The sequence below is a fragment of the Passer montanus genome, unplaced genomic scaffold, assembly GCF_014805655.1.
Source record: "Passer montanus isolate IOZ18808 unplaced genomic scaffold, ASM1480565v1 scaffold129, whole genome shotgun sequence".
NCBI classification, from domain to species: Eukaryota; Metazoa; Chordata; class Aves; order Passeriformes; family Passeridae; genus Passer; species Passer montanus.
In genome coordinates, this window is record NW_024359721.1 from 703,126 (window position 1) to 719,448 (window position 16,323).

At 39.1% G+C, this 16,323-nt stretch overlaps 1 protein-coding gene across 11 annotated transcripts in view; it reads right to left on the bottom strand.

The window, feature by feature from the left end:
* Positions 1–16,323, bottom strand: part of FHOD3 (formin homology 2 domain containing 3) — a 372,220-nt gene that overhangs the window by 108,703 nt on the left and 247,194 nt on the right. For all 11 annotated transcript variants that reach the window (XM_039698711.1, XM_039698710.1, XM_039698704.1 and 8 more), the window contains exons 7-10: positions 15,020–15,131; positions 8,197–8,291; positions 4,092–4,235; positions 1,962–2,194 (exon numbers count right to left, since the gene is read on the bottom strand). In XM_039698711.1, coding sequence (XP_039554645.1) covers positions 1,962–2,194; positions 4,092–4,235; positions 8,197–8,291; positions 15,020–15,131 — 584 coding nt within the window. The remainder of the gene's footprint in view (positions 1–1,961; positions 2,195–4,091; positions 4,236–8,196; positions 8,292–15,019; positions 15,132–16,323) is intronic.

Consider the following 16,323-nt stretch of genomic DNA (forward strand, 5'->3'; position numbering starts at 1 on the left):
TTCCAAATGGAATTGAAGAGAATTTAATTATTGTCCTACAGAAGATAACTGCAACACAAAATTAAAATTCACTGCTTAGATAAAGACTTATTTATTGTATTTAAACTTTAATTTTATGCTTTAAAATATGTCACTGTCAAAGAGTGTGTGGAGCAGAACTAGATAATTTTTGCTTTCACAAAAGTAGCATGATTATTGAAATTATGTTATGTTGGTTAAAAATATTTCAAAGAGCTTCTGGAACTAATCTGTTGTGGTTTTATTCCCTCTATTCTATTCCCACTAAAAATTAGCTCGAACACAAATTTATTAGAAGTTACTGAAGAGTGCAAAATAAAGCTAGCAAGCACACACGATAATAGTGAGAAAACATATTGGTAGAAGTTGTTGTCCTGGATGGCTTCTATTTGTTTAATTAACAGTAAGAGAATAAACAATCTCTGCAGAGTAGAAGCGTTTCCTCATTTTTAATCCGAATTCATAATTTTAACAAGAAAATCATATAAACCATATAACCATACATGTCTGTTTCACATTCATGGCTACAATTCCCAGTCATATTGTTAAGTCCTGAAGCAGGGCCCAAGGTCATGCACAAGGCATCCCATCCAGAGCAGCTGAAGTTCCCAGCTGTACTCACACTGAAGATGCTTTAAACTCATCCTCAAATGCACTGTCATCCTTATTATCAGCCTGTAACACCATGGGGCTCTCAGCTGTCAGCCCACTAAAGACCAGGCCATGGAAGGTGATGGAAAATAAGCGTTAATGTGTTGTCAAATGCCAAAAGGGAAAAAAAAAAAAGAAAATAAAGTGCAATATGTGGTATACAACATTCAACTACTATTTCAGTTATCTGCAGTCTTACATTTTCATATTACCAGAACCCATTAAACTTTAGCCAAGCCAGCTCTCTTTGCAAGAAGGAACTGCTTTACATGCAACATAGGATTTTAAGGCTCTAAGTTTACATCCCCTGCTAACCAAGAGAAACCTTAAATGAATTTCCCAAAAGTTAAAATTAATGCGAGATATGCTCTTGTACAGACCACGCTTCAGTTTTTCAAACTGCATCTTCAGCAGTGAGATGACAATGTCCAAGTTTGGCTGTCTGTAGCTATTATGAATCACCACCTGAGCTAGTCATCCAGATTCCCTTTAGAATCAACAGCCAGTCTCAGAGCTTGATTCATCTTGGTTGAAATTTCAGGCATGTAGAACACATTAGATAACTGAAGGCCCACCAGCACTTGCTGCACTCGGCTGACATCAAAGAGAGGAGAGCAGATCAGACATGTAACTGTGGTGAATTACTTCCAGCCCTCTTGTGCAGCAGTCAGACATGCTGAGGATCTGCAGCTCCCTTTTTTTCCTAAGCACACACAGCCTAAGCCAACCATCATAGAACTGGCAAAGACACCATCTTCGACTGACTCCACTGTTGCAGACCGCTGCTCAGCTAGCCATTACTGCCTTGCTTTTGCTAATTATAAAACATTAGATATATTCACTACTCTGCTGTAGCCTCAAAGGCAAATATTTATGCTGGAATGAAGAGGAGGAAATAAAATAAGAATGAACTGTAACATACACAGGACAAATAGCTATGAATTAATGTTACCATGCTCTTGTTACAATCTTCTGTTATGTGAACATAGTGAATAAAAAAATCTGTCGATGGATGAAATTAGGTTGAGTTAGTTCTCATACCAAATGCTCTGTGTCGTGTGGTTTGGGTCTGCTTAGGATGGATGGTGCTAAAGAACTTAGATATGCAAGTAAGTCACCTACAAATCCATTTCTTTTTTGTGCTGGTGTTTTAACTCTGAATATGCTTTTGCTTTTTTCATTTTTATGTCAATGAAAAGAGGAAGATAAAGAAAAGCCTATCATATTAATAAAGAGCAATGAGCAGAACAGGACGGGAGAAGAAAGGAGTATTCCTCAGCTCCTGCCCTTACCTCTCACTGAGCTCCTCCACGCGCTGCCCATGGCTCAGCACGAAGCTGGACTGCCCGCAGGGGCTGGCAGGGGCTGATAAAGTGCTCTTGACGTTCTGTGCCGAGTGCCTGCGGCTCCGCCGGCGCTCCAGCCCCCTGCGCTCCCCAGCACCAAGGCTGGCCCTCCTCCGATCCTTGCGCCCACTGGGAGGGGGCTCAACACTCTCATCTCCATCTTCATGCCTCAGTGTCACCTGAGAAAGAAAGGAAGAAGGCCGACACGGTCCCTTCAGCTACCACAGGTCTTCACATCTAGGCTTAAAAATTTCCTGGTCTCAACATGATTAACTCCAATTAGCATCACCATTTCTACAGCTATCCCTGAAAGTCACTGTCTATCCGTTAGTGCAGTGTGGCAGCTCTAACAATGGAATTATATACTGATGCCTTGCATACAACACTATAGGACCGGCAATAACACATTTATGTACCTCCTAATCTGTTTTCTTTTTCATGTGGAACCAAACTTTCAAAGAAGCTGAGCAGTCTTGGACAACTAGTTCTCTTTATATCATTCTTTATATCATCAAAATACTTAGGAGAAGACTTGGTTTTAGTAAAGTTCACAGGAAAAAACTCCATGCATTGACTGATTCAACATTTCCTCATGTTCAGACATGACACTTGAAGTTATTAAGTAGAAGTTACCATCTAGAGTGTGCTGGAATTAGCAGGGGACTAACAATGGGTGCAACGCCAAATATCTCAAACTGCTGCATGCCCTAGATGCGCCACTGTGAACTACCTCTAATAGAAACAGTGTTATCTTATGGTACATGAGGAGAGAGATCCCTGGCAGAAGCAACATAGTATCTAGTGGCTCTCATCTGAAATGCAGCCTAACATCTAAATAATCATTGTATGAGAAAGATCCACTCAAATGGGCAGAGGTACAGAAAGGGCGATGTGTGCCATCAGAAGAATGCCTATCTTCTTGTTGCTATCAGTCTTGTTACTCTGACAATTCTTACCAGAAGTTTAAAAAAAAAAAAAAAACAAACCAAAAAAACAAAGGGGGAAATGAGACATCTCTGCTTGGGGTGTAAAATCTATTTCTGTGAGGAAAAACAGATTTTTCAGGTAAAAAACAAGATTGTCAGATAAAAGGAAGAACCTGCATAGATGTGTTTAAATTTAATTTGGTCATCAAGAAAAAGCTGGCACCCAACTAAGTCAACTGCCAATTCTGTAAGTCATTCAGTAGGTGCAGCATGCACAAAAAACCAATCCATCCTTTTAAGATTAATCACTATCTTTTAAAAAGGGTGTTATAAGATGATGCTTCTGATGATAGAAAAAGAAAGAACATTACTGAGCCCTCTCATTCTCTTGTTCTTCCTAGAAATTGGTGTATATAAAGCTTAACCCTGCTAGTTAGTGAAGTGACATGGAGGTAGAATTGATGGATAAAATGGAGAATCAAATCTATTAAATTCTTCGCTGGACTTAGGCAGCAATGAAATAATTTAATTTTGTCATATGAGAACACTAATTCACATTTACATTACAACTTCAGCCTAAACCTCCTAGCTCCAACACTTCCCAAAATCTGAAAAAATCCTAATTATAAAGAAACTGGATTTCCTACCCCTACATATAAATGCTTCAGAAGTAGTTATTTTATACCTAGGTGGTAAATGTGCAGTCACTCATTACTGCAAACTGCATAGGATCTGATCCAGTGTAAACTCTTAAACAGGGACTTGCTGGATATTCAGTTGCAGAACAAATGGTACTTGTGAAGTTGAGCTCAGCCGAACCTTTTTGATGAGCTGAATACTTTTGTATGTGGTACGAACTTCTATTTGCTTCAGCATGTGCAACTAGCAGTTGCAGAAAGTAGGCTAGTAAATGTGCTGGCTTGCCTTGGACTATGCCCCAGCCTTAATACAAAATGCCTTTGCATTAAAGGCAGCTATGTGCCGTAGCAGGTCACATATACAAATGTGTACATTACTTACAGCAACCAGATGTTTTCCTTTCAAAATAGGAGAGATAACCAAATTTCACCTAGGTTACATTCCCCACCTCCTCTCAGCTTTGAAGTTTGCACAAGCTGTAAGATGCATAAAACAGGGCATGTTATGTTACCTCATAAATGTTAAATTGCTCAACTAAGTCCAAGTCTGTTCCTTTCTTGTTCAAGTGTCTCTGTGAAATCGCTTCAATGCCTAGCTCTTCCAGACAGTCCACCACATCGTAGAAAGAGTCTTGATCTGGCAATCCTGACAGCGTCTGAGAATCAAAGGAAAAATATTTAAATCTGTTTGTTTTGAAAAGAATTAAACAAAGGATTTTAAAAGTGGGTGGCAAGTGGTGCTATGTATGATTTCAATAAAGTAAAACCCATGACGTGGGATTAGAGACACTGATAGAAAATAAAAAACAAGTGGCACAGATTTTAACAAACAACTCTCTGCACTGTGTAGAAAAATGAATAATTGGCAAAACAAATCAATGTTGTTATTTTATACAAAAAAAATGGAAAATGTAGGTCTTTAAAATACACAGTTGGATTCTTTCTGGCTGCATTCAAGTGCAGATTTAAAGAACAGAGAATGTTAAACCATCAAACACAGGGATAAAAGCAAAGAGGGAAAAAAAAAAACCAAAATGCTCAGCTAAAAAGAGTAAAGCTTAGTTCCTATTGATTCTTTTAATTTTAGCCTTAAGAAGAAAAAGTCCAATGCACAGCTGTGTGATGTGAGGATAGCAGGAAATATCCTGCACCATGTGCCTACTGTCCTCCACACCTGCAGCATCTTCCCTGAGCACAAACTGGTTTGTATTACAGAGATAATGCCTCCTATGCTCCCTTTCAAATTAAAAAGTCTTATTAAAGGTACACTGACTCCTTAATTCCTATACCAGCTTGCTACTGATTCTTAGTCAGTTTGTGCTGATTTTTTACTGCTCCTTGTGCATGATGCAGAAAGACTAGTTTAATCCTGCACATGTTGAGCGGAAACTACTGAGTGTACCATGCCATCTACCTGCAAGGCAAGGACATCCCTCTGCCCAGGAACCAGTCTGGGCAGAGCTTTTGCTGCAAAATACCTGAGAGCGCAGGCTGGAGGCAACACAGTTTTTCTGGATTACCTCACCAGAGAGAAGTTTACTCTGAAGTAGTTTCCTCTCTCCCATTCAATTAGCTAAGTAATTTATCTATATTCCCAGCAGAGGAGAGAAAGAGCAAGGGAAAGAGATGCAAAACACAGACTCTCTCAAAGGAGAGTTACATCTTCTCATGCCTGGGATGAACTGTGCTCTGTGAATGCTGTTTTTCTGGAGCCCTTCTTTTCCAAGGTAGTTCTGAGCAGCAGAGAGCAGAAAACAGGAGTCCCTCTGGGCTGCCTCCCTACATCAAGAAGCTTTACATTCAGAAAAATGGGTCTGGATTACATGACTAATGAGAGAGAAACAGGCAGCTGATATAGATGTCTTGTTAAAGCACATCTTTCTTGTGATGTAAGCTACTGAAATATGTGCATCAACAATGTACATTTTAATTGAAATTTTTTCTAATTAAACACAACACAGCAACATTTTCTTCTTCAGTCGTTACAGGATTATTAACTGGTGAAATCCACCACAACAGGAATTGTTAGCACAAAACTCAATTAAGTGTTAAGGTTATACGTTCAGGCTTTAATTAAGAATTTGTCTCTTTCCAGAACAGCATTTAAGCCTCTGTTTAGAACTCACTGAAGACTATAAAACATCCTGAACAGTGCTGAAAACAGGTACCACACTTATTTTCTTCCTTCCTAAACTGACACCCAGCATTGAGTAAAAATCTGAGGATTCAGCAAATGAAGTTCTCACACTGCACATTCAGTGGAATGATAACTTGGATGTGGAAATATTATCATAGAAAAGTGTTCAATTATGAAGCTTTCAAATGAAAGACATGGACAGCAACTATTCTGACCCAAATGCCTTCATGCACAGTAGGATGCAATGCTTTATCTGCAGAACGATGGAAGAACAGTCAGATCTTCTGAGCATTTACTTCCTAAAATAATAGGAAATTATCTTAATGTTGATATGCAGATCACCCACCTCTAAGTACAGCTTTTTTTAAAATTCAAGGTAAGGTAAGCTGTAGACTGGAAAAGCAGCAGTATAAGGTAGTATTTACTGGCAACTGTTGCTGTCAGCAGCCTTTTATTGGTTACTATAATTTTAAACCACACAGTAGTGTAAATCCAATTTTCACTGCATGTTGTTGACCAGAACTGGACAACTGAACTCTCAAATATAGAAATATTTTTCCTTTGCACGGTTTGTCGTTACACTCACAGATCCACTTTCAGAGCCTAAAGCATATCAAATTCAATTTCTAACTACTCCAAGAAAAATAACACAGGTTATACTGGAACTATGCATAACAAAAGAGCATCAACAAAAGAGAGGGAGAGGATAAAAGGACTGGAGCAATTCTTATGTCTGGGCAGATATGTTTTCTGCTCTGGAACAGGAAGGAACACAGTCTGTAAATGGATACATAAAGAAAAAAGAGTACAAGCATGCCTCAAGACAAATCCTTCATGAGGACTGTGTCTGCACTGAAAACTTTGACATTTTCTTGTCTAGAGAAGCTGAAACCATCTGAGCCTTCTTTGTATTCTCTGTGGGGTAAAAAATTACAACTGTTACATGCTGCTTGCTGTTTTCTCTATAATCATGAAAAATATCCCATTAAAAACATCATAAAGCTGCCTATAAGCCAGATCATAATTATAAGTGTGGATTTGTGGGATTCCGCTCTTCCTTGATCTTCATAATTGCCTTGCTCCTTTGACTGTGACATGCTTTTTCTTTTTGTATGTTTTTAAAGAACTACCTCCCCCTAAAAATAGCTTTAAATGTACTGAAAAACTCAGACTAAAGGAATCAACTGCAGGATAATAAAAGCATCAGCAGGGAAAACCTTTGAGGAAGTCAAACACCAGGTAGGTTACAAGTGTGCAAATGATGAAGAGAACTATCTCAGAACAAGGAATCAGTACACAAGGGGTAAAGCAGAGTCACCTTGGCTTTAATAGCAGCTACAGACAGAAGCATGTATAACTGGTGATGCTTTTCAGAAAGAGTACAGCAGTAAGGTAAGGTGGTCTTTTAAACTCAAGAGGAACCTTACTACTGTGGCCTCTAGAGCAAGAGTGACTCAAAGTATAAGTACACTAAGATCAGTAATATCACCAGGAGAGTTAGTCTCTCTTAGACATATTTGCTGGAAAATACCGGCCATTAAGAAATCATTTTATTAAAAAACCCCCAAAAACTAACAAAACCCAACAAAAAAGCAACCCACAATTCCAATCATGTAGCCAAGAACCCAATTAGCTGGCAGCAAACAAATTCAGCATCTTCAAGTGAATACAATGAGTAATAATAATATTTCCTAATAATCTGCCCTATTAAGTATAACCATAAACCACAAAATTATTTTGTTTGCCAGGAGTATGCTGGCTTTCTGTGTTGTTTAAAAAAAAATTAATCTTTCATTTTAGTACCCCTTCTCCCTACAATTCGTCCATGACTAGATGCTGATTTTTAAGGAATTTACAATTATAAATTTTTAACTTTCAAGAACTTTCCATTTTTTCCCTCCCAATAGCATAAGCCAATATTTCAGAAAATATTTTACTTTATTGCAAAACTATGACTTGTAAAACTGGTCACCAAAAAATAGAAGGAAATTAGAAAAAAATGTAACCTTACTTTTTTTAAGCAGAAGCACCCTTACTAGCACTCACACCTGTTAAATTAATCACATTTATATCACAGCAAAAAGAAAAAGAAATTAAACTATATGAACTAGAAACTGTGCACAACACAAGCCTTTGTTAGCATGTGATCTTTTCATCAGCACTTACTTTCCTTCTCCCCTTGGATAATCTGTTGAGTTACTTTGTCATGTTTTCCTTTAGCACTGCATTGTCAGCGCTGGGAGAGGAGCCATGTCAGACCACAATTCCACACAACATCCACCAAAATAACACCTCTGCTCCCGGCTGCTGCCTCTGAGTGGCTGCAGCACAAGTAACAGGAGTGTGCTGATTGATTACAACTTGTCCTGCAACTTCTTGTGACAGGTCTCTTCCATCACATACTCTCAACAGGGAAGTTCATTACACAATTGAAAACACTAATATTATCTACACCAGTCATGCTAACAAAGTAAACAAACCTTGTTAACCAAGGTCATTGCATAAACCAGTAGTTCCGTATCAACCCCGTCCTTCTCCTCCAGTATCTCCATGATGTTGGACCATGGCTTGGCTCCTAGAGGAAAAGCAGAAACTATTGGTTACAGTGATCAAAATGGAAAGCTATGTAAAAAACTTCTACTTATCCAAGAAGTAGCACAAATTGGAACATGTGGCCGGGTGAAAACTCAAGCAGAAAGATCCAGCTTTGTCTACAGTTTCTCCTGCTCCCCTGAGAGTGAAGTTAATGTAGACAGTGAAAACTGCAGTCCAGCCTATTGCAGGGATATAAGATAGGCAGGTGGACTCTCTACAAAAGTAGCAGCTTCTCTACCTTGATGATGAAGGAAGTTTTGTTAGCACAGTGTGACTGACAATAAAAGTTTAAAAATCAGGTGACTGGAATTTTACCCAACCTATCATAGGTTCACAAAGGCTTTGATAAATCTTCAGCAGAGACCTACATGCTGTGCTTTCAGTGTGCCTGCTGCTCCTACTTCTAGCGTTATTGCTGAGTTGTGCTGCATTAAGGTAAGGCAGGTTAACAAAACATTGTGGCAGAGAAACAGTTTTCTCAAATAACAGGCTATATGTCTTGGGGAAAAGAAATGATCAACGAGGGAAAATATTTTTGCCATGGCTCGTTGTCAAAATACTTTAATAGGAAACATACCTACAGAACTTTCAGATATGATTCTCTCATTTTCCACTAAGAAAGGTCAAAATTTGTGCTTTTAGTTATTTGCTTGATTTGCATGTTGATTTGAATTTGCGTATTTCTTTGATACCTAAACCCTAATGGTTTAGTGAGTTATTGAGCTAAAAACATCAGGCAAGCAACACACCACCCAGACTCAGCCTCTTGTGTGGAAGGTAGCTTGTACAACTGTCCTGTCTCACTTGACTGAATGGCAAGATGGCTGTATGTACCAAATTTTATCTAGGAAAACTGAAATAAATAACAAAAGACTGCAATTCAGTGTTTTGTTTGGAGTAAAGTTAAATGTGAGGAGGACTAAGCAGAGAGCTAACCTTAGCCTTGAGATACACTCAATTCAAGTACACAACATAACTGTGACAGTCTTTCAGTTTCAGAAGGAAATATGCAGAGTATTCAACAGTCCACATCCCCTGAACACTATACAGGTGATGAGATTTTGAGTGTAATCAGGTGGAAAAATGCAAATATGCCATCACAGCCACCTGTTGCTGACTGATCAGTCACCCCAAGGTCTAAACTCTGTATTACCCTGTTACAGCCTTTGCTTATTAGAGATGATACTATATATGCACCCTGCTACACAGACATAAAATCTCTGCTAATCAAGGACCTGCATTTTCAAGGCAATGGCAGTGCACTGCATGGAAAAACCTGTCTAAAAGTGAATGAGCAGACAGCACTATTTCTCTTTTTCTTTCCTCTCCCCTCAGACAGTCTCTGATCTTTGCTATTTAGTCAGGGCTTTTTTATCTTAAGCAAAATCAAAGGAGGAAGGGGATTCACTCTGAGCTCTCCAGATGTATCTATATGCATTCCTAATTAAATACTAATTCAAGTATACATCTATAATGAAAATACACTAGACACCTCTTTACCAGATTCTCTATATTGCCAGATATTTTGTGCAGTATATGTTCAAAGGTCATGTGGAACAAATTCACTCAGCTTGCAAATGATATATGATCAGCAGGAATGATATTCTCACTACAAAAAGGTTTTCCTGTGGTTTTCAGTGAAAAAAATGAAAAATTGAAGGAAATAGGAAAGAGAAACAAAACGAGGAAACCATGCAAATCTGACTAAAAAAATGCAATTTGGAAGAACAGTGAGTTGGTAACAACATAAAAACATAATTATTAATCCACTGAATTATTCAGTGAGAGCCCTCTGTTATTGCAGGCAGGTCCTACTCTTATCGGAACAATCCTGGTTTGTTTTTTGGGCAGCATCCATGTGGATTATTTTTGTTCCCTGAATTTCTCAATAATTCCTCATGATAATAAAATAATCATAATTTCATGGTCACCTTGCTGTTTTCCTGCAAAGACGATATATAATATTTTTCTAGAAATGCTGCTATTTTATTTCAGAATATAATTTTTAAAAAATATTGTTGATTTAACACACCTGCTAGTAAGGCAGCGCTGTAACAGCTCATCTATCTTTCAAAGGCTTTCTTTATGCTTCTGCTACTAAACTTCCAAAATCTAGGCTTAAATTCCAAATTCTTCATCTATTCCCTAACTACAGTCAAGAGGAGGCAGTACTATCAATAACTTTGACAGAGCTATTCCAGTTTGTACTAGGTTAAACCGTTCTTAAACCTTTCTTTCAAATGCTATTTTCCCCATTTTGATCTCAATCTGAACAGCCAAGAAGTGAACATGGAAATAGCTGTAAGGCCATCTACTACCCACCCAGGATAAGGCAGTGCTGCTGTGGAAGTTACACTATGAGCTTAGTGCTTTGCTGTCCTTGAATATATATAATAAGAATCTGTAGTTTCCAACCTATGATCCGTACAGCATGGGACATATACACATCCAGCTCAGCTCCCCCTTTCAGAGCTTCCCCTTTGAGAGCCTGTGCAGTCCAGCATGCTTAAAGTGAAAAGAGACCTGTGCAGATTAAGATTATAATGAGGAAAATTGCATTTGAAAATAAAGGTTTCATCTTGTACATATTGGAGTAGCTCTTCCAAAGTCATTGATAGTACTGTCTCCTCTTGATTCTTCTTAGGGAATGGGTGAATTTCTTCCTTCACCAGATCCTGATGTAGAAAAATGATGATATAGAAGATTGATGATATAGCATCCCACTGATTTTTCTGGGAACAGATGAGGATGTTTCCATAAAGTTATGACTTTAATAAAAGACTTTGTGGGAAAATCAGTGGGAGTGATGAAACAGGCTCAGTGAAGAGAAGCAACAGAGACTGAGTTTTGCGTGTTTTCCTGCCTCCTAATGGGTAAAATGAGAACTGCTTGATTGCCCTTTAGAGGCTTGTCACTTGGAAGAGCTCTTTATCACAGCCCTTCTGACTGGGAGGCTGCAGTCTCTGATGCTACTTGCAGTGTTATGAATAACCATGCACGGTGTACAGACAAAGAACATTGAGGCTGCAACAATACAGCAAATATAAAACTAATACAGTCTATTTTCTGAATGACATTGCCCACTGTTTTAAGTCCCAGTCTTTTATCAGTTTTCTCTTTAAATGTTTTTACATATTTATTTGAATGCTTTTGTTCATGTCATACACAAAACCTTGACACTAAAATTACAACACAGCTGCACAGTTTGTATAAAGCATGAAATATCATGCACAAGGGCAGAACCTTGCATGAGAACTGCCACCAGCTTAGAAAGTGTCTGTCTCCAGCAGCTATAGGCTGGAAAGGTAGTGATACTTTTGTAAAGACCTTGACATCTCATACTTCTGGCTATTTATATTTGAATGGATCTTTCCATCGTACCTACAGTGTGTGAGTTAATTTAGTGAAATCTAACTATGAATGAAATTGCAGAAAAAGCAAATAACAGATAATGTTGGCTATTTGGCTTTAATCTCTGTCGTAAAATATGATTGTGATAAAGAAGACCCAGACAGCAGAGTGCAATGCCAGCTCCATTTCCCAGAGCCTTTGCAATCCAGTATGCTTAAACTGAAAAGAGACCAAATTCCTCTGGACTTCTGAAAAAAAAAGCGTGGGAGAAGGGAGGAACTAAGTGGAAGTGCAAGTAGAAGCTAATTCCTACATGATAGGGCCATGCAGTTATTCATTCATGCTGTGCTTGCACCTCAGAGTAAAGCCGGTACTTCCATGGTCTCTGCACTCCAGTTTGCATATGGATGTATTCACACATAGAAACCACAGCTGGGAGCGCTTTGAAACCAGAATGAGTTAATATGGGGTTCTGTAAGTTAATCATGTGTGCTACACATGTTGAAGAATTATGTCATATCTCATCACCTTGTATGTACATGAAACATCAAACTTTTATCAAAGCAGTGCTGAACTTAATTACATACCTGCAAGATTTATGACAATGGCTCAAGAAAAGGCATACTCCTTTTTTCTATTTTTCTGTTTTGTTTCATCAGTCATTAAAGACAGGTACTTCTCATTTATAGGCCACTCATTTAAAATTATAAATTAAAACATAGTATATCCACATCTAAAAATGAAGGGCTTTGCCATTGTATCCCACAGCATTCTTCTGGACAAACTGGCTGTTCATGGGGTAGGTGCACTGTTCACTGGGTAGAAAACTGACTGGATGGTTGGCCTAGAGAGTGGTAGTGCCCGGAGTTCAGTTCAGCTGGCAGATGATCACTCTTAGGGTTCCCCAGGGCTCAGTGTTGGAACCACTCCTGTTTAACATCATTATCAATAACTGGCATGAGGGGACTGAGGGCAGCGTCAGTCAGTTTGCAGGTGACACCAAGTTAGATGGGAATGTTGATCTGCTGAAAGGCAAAAAATCTCTTCAGAGGAATCTGGACTGGAAGGATCAATAGGACGAGGCCAGTTGTATGACAATCAACAAGGTCCTGGTACCTGGGTCACAAAGCCCTGTGCTGTGCTGGGGACAGAGCAGCTGCAAAGCAGCGTGTCAGAAAAGGACCTGGGGGTGCTGGTCAACAGCAGCTGAGCACGAGCCAGCATGTGCCCAGGTGGCCAAGAAGGCCAATGGCATCCTAGCCTGTATCAGGGATAGTGGGGACAGCAGCACCAGGGAAGTTATTTTCTCTTTGTACTTGGCAGTGGTGAGGCCTCATCTTGAATCCTGTGTTTGGTTTTGGGCCTCTCACTGCAAAAAAGACATTGAGGTGCTGGAGCCCGTCCAGAGAGGGACAATGAAGATGGTGAAGGTCTGGAGCACAATCTTTATGAGGAGTGACTGAAGGAGCTGGGGTTCTTTAGCCTGGAGAAAAGGAGGCTCAAAGGAACCTTACTTCTCTCTACAACTCCTCAAAGGAAGCTGTAGACAGGTGGGGACTGCCCTCTTTTTTGGTTAACAAATGACAGGGTGAGAGGAAATTACCCCAGCTTGCATCAAGGGAGGTTTAGCTGGATATTAGGAAGAGTTCTTATCACCAAAAGGGTTATCAGGTTTTGGAACAGTCTTCCCAGGGAAGTGGTGGAGTCACCATCTCCAGAGGTATTTAAAAGACATGCAGATGTAGCACCGAGGGACATGGTTTAATGATGAATTTGGCAGTGCTGTGTTAATGGCTTGACTCAATGGTCTTAAAAGTCTTTTCCAACCAAGATTACTCTGTGACTCTATTATAATGATGACCTAAAAAGGGAACTAAATATAAAACCAGAAAAAAAAAATCTCTAAAGGAACTAAGTACAACTGCTTAGTGAAAATAATTTTAAAAAAATAGGAAGAAGGAAAACCTCAGTATTTGGGCTAAGGTATTTGCAAGAGTTCATAAAATAATCTACCAAAGCACAGGTCTGAGAATTCCTGTAAAACCTCTCATTATGCTCTTAACATATGCTCATCCAGCTACATGCATCAGTTTTTTCAAGTCTTGTGTTGCTACTTAAGTTGTTTTATTAACTTGGGGCATGTAAATGATTGCCTAAGAGTGCTCTACAGATAGAGAAGGGAATACTTTGTTTCTCCTTTTTCTTTAATGACTTTACTTGCATGTTGCAGATATAGGGCATTTTGAATTCATTGAGAATACCAGTGAGTTCAGAAAGCTGATGAAATATTAAGAATGACTGAAAAAAGGAGTCATAGTGCTCACAGGTACATGAATATTATAATCATATTTATGCTTATGGCATTGTAAGGTTTACTGCTTTTAATTCAAAACAGAAAGCCAACCTGCAGAATTTGCTGTTTTGAATTGCCCCTGCCTGCTTCCATGCTGTAAGAGATAATTTGGGTTTTTTCTTTTCAACCCATTCTGATAACTGAAAGCAAAATCTGTCTCCTTTTTCCTGTTTCTGGCACCACCTTTCTCCCCAGCCCCCAGAATCTTCTTGCTTCACTTTTACCATATCAAGTCTCTCAGACAAGTTGAGTATGGAGGCAATTGCTCCACAGAGGGAAGCTCACTTTCAACCTCCATGTTTGAGACCACAACAATGGATCTCCTAACCTCAAAAACTCTCCTTGAGGAAAAGGAATGTTTTGCATCAAGAGAGAATGCCCCAGGAGCTTAGTGATGGCTTTGTGGGAAGAACAAGAAAGAACCATTTTTGTTCTATTTATTCGTAAAAAATACAGTATACATATTCAAGTATCTTTCATGAGCCTGAAGGGCAACAGATTTCATAGTATAATATCTGCTCAAGGGCTTTATTTTAATGTAACAACAGATGGTTTTGCTTTTTCTATAAAGCCTGTACTATTACTGACCTCATCTTTCTCTTCAAAGGGATTACACTGATTAGATATTTTCTCTTCTAAATCAGACTGCTGCTTCCCAGAAGGAAGTGGAAAGATGTTCTTGCCCAAAGGAGCCTCTGAGTCAGAAGATAGAGTGGGGATGGGGCTTACTTAGCATATGGATGCAGGGAAAGGGCAATGACTCTGGTACCCCAGGAGGTAATGGAGTTCCTCAGTTTTCACTCTTCACTTTCCCATTATAATTAATTCTTCAAATAACCTCAGATGATAGAAATACTTACAAAAAGGCTTTTAAGAAATGAAGGGTATGCTGGACAAAGCAGGCATCAATGACAGCAACTCTAGGACCACTGAAAGCAGTGATGAAATGCTACCTTGATCTCAGCGGTGCTGGGATGCTGCAACCCCCTGGTAAGACTACTCACCTCTCTTTTCATCCACGGTCGATACCGCCTGGATCAAAAGTGGTGCGTTGGATTCTGTGTACTCCACAAACACCAGCAGCAGCTTCAGGGCTGTCTTTACCACCAAGCGAAACTGGAAGAAAAGAGTGTGACTTGTCATTCTCCAAACCACAGCATTCCCAGATGTGGGAAATAACATTGGGCAAGAGGCAAGCCCAGCAGTCCACATCTGGTAGTAACACACAAACAGAAGAGATTAAGCTGTGACAGCACTGAAATAATGGAAGGTAAACAGCTGGCTGAGAATTTCATTCACTGGACAGTACTCTTCTAGGGAATCCCCAGTAGTCAAGGAATGCAAACAAAAGTTTAATACTGCCACAAGTAACAGAAAGGTGAACATCCCACCTCTGCAAATTCCCAACATTGCTGCCCAAAGCTTGATGTACACAGAACCCACTGAGCTAACAAAGCATATAGTTCGTTATTTCTCAACACATGTATTTCCTCCCTCTGCTCTAAGACTTTAATCCTGTCAAAATGCTGTATGATGGGATGATTTCCTCCTTATGCTTTCTTCTCTTCTTGTAATGCTACTGTTTAATCCCTAAATTATTAAATAGATTGATCTTCACTATTAAACACAACTTGGGAGGAAATGTGTTTAATATCCAACTATCCTACCCTGTCACAAAATGTGTGATTTACTGGAACTGAGCATTCTGCCTGCAAGTTTTCAAATTCAGGTTTTTGTACATCCTTAGGAGTGAGTGTTCTTCAAAGACATTGGTAAACGGATCTGGCCAAACCCTATTTCACCTCAGAGCTCCCATTTCCAGAGAGGATCATTTGACTAAAAGAGCCGAGTAAGAATTTTTAGGAATGATCAAGTATGATTACTTGGCATGATCAGGTATGTGAAAAACCAACTCTTTAATAGAGGAGAGGATTTTTTAATAGGCAAGGCTCTGCATGTTGAGAGGGCTTTTACTGGGGGAATTGATACAGGTTCAAATTTGCTATACTTTCAATCTAAATAATGGATTATTATACAGTTTCTGTCAATATTGACTAATTCCCATTTACCAATTTTTTTCAAGTCCTCTCAACACAACTCTCATAAGAGGCCAAAAATCATTAATAATAATTTCATAGATGTACACATGGTTGCAAGGCAGTGACTGTGTCTATATTCTAAAAAAGACTGCAAGTGCAACAGGCATAGACGTAAGCTGCTGGGATGTACTGGAGCATGTATAGATGTACTGGAGTGCACTTGAAGGTAATGAGCTAAAATGCAGCTTGCTGTTGTTAACACACAGTTC